Below are 8,834 nucleotides of genomic sequence, written 5' to 3'. Positions count from 1 at the left end.
AGATGAACATCATGGCCAGCTGCAGTTGTGCTGTAGTGATGCAGCCCAGCCCTATAAACTCCCTTATCGTGTATGCAAAGCAGAGAAAATTACCTTCCTCTTTGAAGCGTAAGACATTTCCCCCTCCCACCCTCCTTCCAAACCGTTCATGTCTTTGGAAGATCTTGCACAGGCCCCACTGCAGGCTGTTCCTCTGCCTCCTCACTGGGAGTCCAGGCCACTCTCCTCCAAGCTGCTGAGGGCTTTGGTCTTAATCCGGAGCTTGTGAGGTAGTGCAGCACAGCTTCGACCCTTCAAATGATCTTCTGAAGGGCAGGGCAGGCTGCATGGGGGTAGAGAAAAAGTTTTGGGCACTTGTTGCTCATCGTCTTCATCTGAGACAGTTGTGGTGCTTTCTTTGCTCACCTCAGCTGGACAGGGGGAAGGGCACAAGAAGCAGGCACTGCCTGACAAAGGCAAATGGAAAGCGTATTTGTCTGGACAGTGGTAATTGAGGAACGGAGAGCAAACCGTAGATCTGAAGCCTGCGTCAAGCCTCTTTGGCTGCTGAAGGCCAGGTGCATCCATGGGAGCTGGTTTTGAGTCACAGCCGAGGATGTTTCCAGAGGGGCCAAAGGTTTTGCAGGAAAAATCAGCTGGCTCTAGCACCTTGGGCACAAAGCTCTTTGCTGTGAAGAAGCAGGAGTCCCCAGCAAAGGGTTCAGCCTCAAGGAGTGGGGAGGCCACTCTGTGCCCTCTGAAAAAAACTCCTAGAAAATCCTGGAGGGAGTGACCCTGGTAGGTGCTAGTGTCTGGGCTGATGAGCCCAAAACGCAGTTTCAGGGACAGCAGCTCTGTCCTGAGGATGGCGTTCTCCTCGCTGAGAGCAGCCAACTGGCTCTCCATGGCGAAGTCATTGAGGCGTCTCTTCTCCCGCGAGCGCTTGGCTGCCTCGTTGTTCTTGCGCCTCTTCTCCCAGTACATGTTGTCCTTCTTCTCATCCGGCATGAACTCCCGCTTGCGCCGGGAGGGACCGCTCACCTTGCGATGGAGGAACTTAGCCTTGCTCTGCTGAAGTGCAAGCTCACTGACGTTGCTCAGGGGTGACATGAAGTTTTCCATGGTCGTGAATGCAGCCAGGGTTCTGCCAGAATTACAACATAAAACTATTACCACTAAAGGTGCTATTAATTAACACCAATGAATAAATTAATATAGCCATGTGATCGTTTTGTCTGTTGCAGTCACACCAGGAACATTGAGTACAGCACAGTACGCACGCACACGTAACCTGAGGACAGCTTCCCTCAGCTATTTCTGTCATTTTGGAGCCACGTTTTCAAAATACTGTCAGCACATCGATGCACTCGCATCTCACCAGTGTCTGCAAAGTCCATCAAGGGGTATCAAAAAACTGTATGACTGAACAGAGTTTAAAAGGACATATTTTGCCGACTCAGTAAACAATCACATTTTGCTTAACTAACTTCAATCGGGATAATAAAAATTGTTCTCACATACTACTTATCTCCCACTAATCTCAAACTGCTTTACAAAGGAAATAAGTCTCATTGCCCCTGTTTTAGATAAGGAAGGCACAGGGAGAAGTGATTTACCTCAGTCACATACCTTAGTTAGCAGCTAATGCAGGATTACAAATCTACTGCATCTACACAGCCCTCATTTTCCTCCAAAACCTCTCGTCCCACCCTGGAAAACTGGATTTGATGAAGTTTGTGATTTTGAATGGTCTGTAAGCAAATGTGGATGAACACTATGAAAGTGCCGTCTAAGAGCTTGCAAGTACTTGCACGGCAGATACTGAGCAGCGGTATTGCACCAAGTGCTGGCACAGAAGTGGCCCCCTGAAGACAATGACCATGGTACGTTCCTGACTACAGCAAGAAGCTAGCAGAGAAGAACAATGATACTGTCTATGTTGTGAATTAAATTAGTAAGAGATCACACTCCAGACATCCCCATCTAAGCTACAAGCTTCCTGTAACATGGCGATCTTTCAGGGAAGCCACATCAGCCCCTCCTGCCCCTGGGCAGTCTGGGAGATCTAGTGTGAGTGTCTAGAAGTAGGCATCTGCATGTGGTCACCTCAGACACCCTCTACACTTCACAGAGACCTAGTGAGGGAGCTCAGCATGACATACATCTTACCCTGAAGTAGTCACTTCCATTTGCACAGCTGAGCTCCCTAGACTGTTGTCTGTTGACTCTAAGAAAACCCACAGCGACTAATTCTGATTTAGACCTTAAAGGCATCTTAGGTCTGATGAGAGGAATCACATCTTGTGAGCCTAACTTAAGTTTTGGGAAACTACTTTGTAGAGTCAAGAGGAGACAGCTTGTTACAACAGCACTACAGGATGGATAGGGGAGGAACAGAGAAAGGATTCCACTGAGAAATGCTTCACCGCCAGAGTGCTCAGGACCTAGGTCCCATCTAACAGAAAGCTGGGCCAGAGGCACCAGCCAGAACTGAGCCTGATAAGCCACCACCTCTACAGGATTACCCTAAAATGATAAAGAAGGGCATAATCGTTTCACTTTGATTAGCAGCTAATGCACTGATGCTTTGCTATTTGCCACATGTCAATCCCCACAGCTGTCATACGAGGCCCTTCAATTTAGCCTCATGACTACGTGACTGTTGGGACCCAGTAAGACCAACACACACATAGTGGTGAAGGTGCCCTCCACACTGTCCGGCGGGTTGCGGTACACTTTACTAGCACTGCAATGCACTCATGGTTCACCGCGTAGCTAGAATAATATTAGTACCTGTTTATGTAACTGCAAAGTGCTTTTCTGAGTCATGGGGACAACATCACCAAGGTTCCTGGCAGGGCTGGTGAGAGTGTTGGGGGGAGGAGGGCTGGCTGACATTTTTAGCTGGAAACGTTCCCCCCACACACCCCCAAGAAAAAAATGTTTCAGGCTGAAAATTGCTCAAACTCAGAGGCAATAAACTCAACATAACATCCAAAAGCCAAGCATTATTCAGTTTTTAGCCAGAAACATTCAGTTTGAGAATTTTTGGCTTTAACAGCTATTTAGGAATCAAGTTAATGGACATATTCAGAACTACAGGTGAAGTGAGAAGTCAAACTCCTTTAGAATGCCTGGGCCATATACATTGATGCAGTCAGATGCTGTGAGCTTGTGAAAATCTGGTGTGTGGCCTTTCTGAAAATCAACACAGCTAATAATCAGCATGACTAACAGCCAACATTCTTGTTAAATCAATTTACTGCCCGGGTAACATGAATTACTCTTTTCTTGATGACTGATAACCAAAAGCAAAAGGGGAAGATACAATTCAAAATCATTCAGGACATCACTTTGGGCAGGGACTGTAAGTCCCTCTGAACACAGAAGGGCACTAGTTTGATGAAGTACATTACAGAAGCAGAAATGATGAAGGACCATGTTTGGGTGCTCAACTTGCTCTTCACAAGCATTCACATCAATGCTAATCAAAAGAGTTCACACATCTGTGGGCACAAAACAATTCCTAAATATTTTCCAGTTGTAATTTGTGTCTACAGGTTTTGAAAATTTCCAGTGTCCTTCACTTTCCAAGTTTCATGTAAAAGACCATATTTGAATGGTCAAGTTTTCCAAGGGTGACTAGTGATTTCTTAAGAATCCCACTCATAAAGAAGACAGAATTTTGGCAGCAAAGACTCTCTCTGTTTTCTTGCATAGCTCTTTCTGAAAATCAGATCCCTTTTTAAGGTATCTCAAGCTAGCACCCAACAAATGAGACATAAAAGATCACTAGAGGATTTTGAAAATCAAAGAATGTGCGAACCTATGTAAAGGAATTCCATCATATCCACAAAGAGTTACATACTTGCCATATAGCAGAAACGTGAACACTGAGCCTAAAAATGCTAAACTTCTCTAGAAGCTATTTCATTAAATATTCTGCTGTTTGCAGATAAAGTATCAGCTATTTATTTTTACAGATTTACAGACCTTCACTATTCACAGGTTGTCATGAATCAAGATCTGCACAATGCAAAATAGATAAATCTACATCTATTTGCTATCCAAGCATGCTCAGCATGACCAGAGTTTTGTTCTGGATTAAATCGGGACAAATTCCATGGAATTATTCTGTCCAACTCAGTGTAATTTTATAATTAAATACATTTGGAATGCATTTATTTTAATTTAGCCTAATTTAGTCTTTGAGATCTCAAACGGTATGCAAAGATTCTGAGAGTAACTAAAGACCAAAACAAAGAATGGCCTTTAGCATGAATATGTTCGGGGTAATTCCTCTGGCTTTTAATCAAAATTGCTTCTGATCTCAAAGCATCAAAGGGAGAATTTCAGTGAGTGTACCTGTGGTTTCTGACAGCGTCAAGAGGCAGAAACACACTATTGTTTCAGGGCTTAATCACTTACAAGGAATTTTTCAGGTTATTATTTGACGTGACTTCTTTGTTGAATGAGTCAAAGATCAACAGGTGGCTTTTTCACTGTGTAAACTCATCACCCGCATGGGGCAAAGTAGTTTGCTTTCTCCCTGTCCTTATTTTGCTCCTGGTGCCTGTCATAAGGAGATCCTATAAGAAGTTTCAAGATTACTGTAACCACCATTCACTGTCAAATATAGCTGAGAAGCATGGGAATTAAAAGGGACACAAAATATGCATTTGTGAAATAGAACAAAAAAAGGAACAAAGAACCTGAACTCTTTCTTCCAGCAAACTCATTTCAGCACATCTGTTTAAGCTTTCCCACATTTGTTTGATCCCTCACACTCTAATCCATTGTGCCAAGGTGGGAATTTCCTTCAGAACCCCAACTTAATGCTGCATGAATTGAAGCAGATGGAGTGAAATAGTGAGAAGTGTGGGCTGAGTCCAGGAGAAGGGGCAGAAGTTTTGGAAGGAGGTTGGGTGTGAAGAGGGAGGCAGCAAAAGTTCTTATCAGAGGCAGAATCTGGCCTTTTAAGGGCAAGGAATGAAGATGTAGCTGGGCCAATATGTGAAAGCATGAAGTTTTCGGCCACAGAGTCTAAACTCTACCTGTTATTTATATCTGCAGCCCACAAAGTTGCACATATACCCACAAGACATTTGCTTTGGGACTCCACGAGTGCAGATTCTAGCAATCAAGCACACAAGGTGACACACAGCTTGTACCTGCAAGGACGAGCGGAAACATTAATATCAGTAATAACGGTAGAACCATTTTGGTCAAGTGCATTATGCAACCAATATTTCCTAAGGTTCATTGGCATCTGTTGTTTCTGTGGCTATAAATGCGGAAGACAATTACTAATGTCTTGCCAAAACATCAGCCATGTTCTGTATTATCTGCATCCTGAATAGAAGAGAAAGCACCAAAAAATTGTACAATGATGGCTTTCCTTTATTTTTCACTACTGATTTGCGCTAAAGCTGCTAGTTCTGTTCAGACAGAGCATCTTGCCGAAGCTCTACTTCTCTAGAGAGAGCAGCCTTTGGACTTTTCCAGTCTCCTACCTTTCTGAGTAGGCAGAAAGCAAGACACATTTTTATGTAAAGACTGTTAAATACATGACGATATGCAACAACAACTATCCTTACCACTTCTACAATGCATCTGATCAGCTGTGAAGGGCTAAATGTGCAATGTCCTAGTTTAATGCCAGCGCTAAATCATTTACACCTCTGTGAAAATAAGGACATGTTGTATTGAGGTTTTTGTACACGCGCTCTATCTACCTGGTCGAAAGATCCTCATTCCTGGTAAAACTGCTTTCCGTTCACTAACAGAAGACCATGTTAGGGCTCAGGCTTCAGAGGTTTGGTTCAGACCTATATCCCCTTCTTTCTCTTATCTCCACCCTTAGCAGCACATCAGAGCAGACTCTGATGAGCTGTACTTTCCAGCAGGTTGTACAAAGCCCTCCAGGAAAAACGTGTATCTAACAGGAACTGATTCACTGCAGATCTACGAGATGATATACACTTTTCTTTAATCAAAACACGCTGCCACATAAAACAGCTGGTGAATCTCACTTTTCTGTGATCATAAGTCAAGCCTTCAACTCTCACATTATTCTTTTTTCCAAGGATGTCATAAAATTACAATAGATCCTGCAAAGGGCAACCAGAACAGCCATAGATTCAAAACAGTTTCTGAAAAATTCCAACTCATTATTTCTCAAGAATAAAGAACATGCGCTGGAATTATCAGACGGCGGATTTCAAAGAAACAAAAGGAAGCACACCTTTGTAAAATGTAAAATTAAAATTTGGAGTTTGTTGCCTCAGGATAATGTAGTCATCAAAACCAAAAAGGGAATCACAAAAAAATATTAGGCCACACATCAGGCCAGGTGGACCTTTTAGCTGACTCAATCTGACCAGTCTTATGTCCTAAAATACTGTGGGAATTTGAGTGTTAAATAAATTCCCAGCAAGTGGGTTACAGATGCTGTAGAACTGAACCATAGCCATGTGTCTTACCTTTTCTTTGGATTAGAAGAGAGGATGAAGTGGACTACATACAAAATTCAATCATTTCAATATGGTGAATATCTATATTTTATTCTTCTCAATTTACTAATTTTCAATGTCTGAATCTAAATTTTACTACCTCTCAGTATGATTTCTCTTTCCATAAGTTGCAAACTTCTTAAATCTTCACATATCTGTTTATTTCCACCTATTTATACCACAAATTCATATCTACAATCACCAATAATGCTTTCGAGTTTGAAGTCTTATTTAAAAACACAGCTGAGAAGAGTATTTTTAACTAAAACCACGAGAATGAAAATCCAAGCATAAATCTACACGTATTTTCATTAAATACGAAAAATCAATATAATATAGAAGCACATAGAACGACTCGGCGTATCTTCCCTGTGCTAGAGATTCCTTTTTTTTTAACTCTGAAGTGAAAATGGTTGATGTGCTGCGGTATTCCCATGACATAGAATCACAGAATATCTCATGTTGGAAGGGACCCATAAAGATCGAGTCCAACTCCCTTCTCCTTGCAGGACTACCTACAACTAAACCGTACAACATGCATAGATTTCAGCACATACTGTATACTTGATTTTCAATATAACTTTAAACAAACAAAAGGAAGAAATTTTCCAATTATTTTTCATAAAACACATAATTCCATTAATTAACCACCTCACGGACAATTTTTGGCTCAAACTTTGATTCCCAGCTTCCTTATTGCACTTGATTCAGCATGTGTATACAGAAGAGCCAATCCATGGAAACATCACGGGAATTTACCTACCTTAATTAAACTGGCAACAGAATTTAGGATTTAACGAGTTTGAGCCAAGCTACCCTTGCTTTACGCTAATATAAAGGAGCTTGATAACTGACTATTTTTTCACTCTCAAATTATATCATCCTAAACTAAATCAGAACTCCGCTGTTAATATCAAGCCACTCTAGTACAGCAGTATCTAACCCACAGGAGTTATTCAGAATTTACACTGATAAAATGAGATAAACAGGTCCCAGTGAGCATGGCATGATTTACGACAGAAACCTCTGAAAACTTCTATCAGGAACACAGCGCTGTACAAACACTGCACTGCAAGCACCTTAGTAAACGAGTTTCAATCCTCGCTGCTGCTTCTTCACCTTAGTAATAAGAAAAAAAAATCTGCGGTTTGGTAGTATCTTACCATACTCTCTAAACCTACTGGCCTATTTAAGATAAAAGGATGTCATTCTATTTACTCATATTCCTGAGTATTTCACATTCATGCTAAAGCAGCAGTTAACAGGGGCTATTGAGGAACAGGTATTAGTCACTTTTTGCATCTCAATGGGTAATACCATGGTCTATTGATTAAAGCAGGCAGAAAAGGAGAAAACAGAGCAGACCTGAATGACCTCAATGCCTGAACTCCAGGACAGCTACTTCTGTGCCTGCTATTGATGGAAGAATCGCTCTTGCTGGTGAAGCTTTAAACTCAAATTCAAAACAAAACTGACTCAGAAACAACTACAGTATGCCAAAGTCACATTTTTTCTGTGTGTCTATTTTGAAAACACACAAAAAATTGTTGGCTCAGAGCGCCAAATGTTGCTGCAAGTCTGTCAATGTACTGCAGTGCCTTTACAGACAGATTTTCAAAATCAAGCATTTTCACTATCGGGCCAGGTTTTCTAAAGTCTGCATTCCACTGAAGCTCTGCACTCATTTGCGCACTTGTCTGAAAATCAGATTCCAAGACCCCACAAGGATTCCCTGGAGTGGATCACTTTTGAAACCTCACCACAACCACAGATGCTGAAATTCTGAAAATCAAGTTTCTGGTGCACTAAAATTCTACTCTCAGAGATATTAAATCACTGCCTCTGCAGCTTCATCACATCAGGTTATTTTTTAGGGGCTTCGCAGAATAAGTTTTGTCTTTTGGTCTTGAGGTATGAGAGTTCAAACCATATGAACCTACCCAAAATTACCAAACCACCTGCAGCAGAACTACTTGTAAACTGCAGAAACCTTCCTTGATTCCTCAGTCCTTGTGGTCAAAGCCCACACCGCTGAGGCTGCATTGCTCATGGTAACTAGCCTCAAAACCAGCTCAGGTATTACTCTATTTGGAACAAACTGACCTCTAAATTTTACTGTGGGTCTACAACAGACCATAAGACTGGAAATGGACTGCCAAACCCTTAAACCCCCTATTAATGATTCTTTGCAAGTGACAAAGTTCTGCATTTCTTGGTCTGCAAATGCCTCAGTGCGTGCTGCTGCTGAATAATGAAGTTTTTATGGTGTTTGCTCCATGCGGCTTGCCTCTGCGCCCAAGAAAGCTGACTCCGTCACACCATGGCTCAATGTAAGACACTTCA

At 41.9% G+C, this 8,834-nt stretch overlaps 1 protein-coding gene across 1 annotated transcript; it reads right to left on the bottom strand.

Moving 5' to 3' along the window:
• Nucleotides 1-201: 201 nt before the first annotated feature.
• NFILZ (NFIL3 like basic leucine zipper) lies at nucleotides 202-1,101 on the bottom strand (the record flags this gene model as incomplete). Its single annotated transcript, XM_082495364.1, has 1 exon — nucleotides 202-1,101. The coding sequence occupies one exon, from the start codon at nucleotides 1,099-1,101 to the stop codon at nucleotides 202-204; it is 900 nt and encodes a 299-aa protein (XP_082351490.1).
• Between the last annotated feature and the right edge of the window lie 7,733 nt (nucleotides 1,102-8,834).

Source organism: Vanellus vanellus (assembly GCF_965231255.1).
Source record: "Vanellus vanellus genome assembly, chromosome: 25".
Lineage (NCBI taxonomy): Eukaryota > Metazoa > Chordata > Aves > Charadriiformes > Charadriidae > Vanellus > Vanellus vanellus.
Note: the sequence above shows the minus strand (reverse complement) of the source record. Positions and strands in the feature narration are given on the sequence as shown.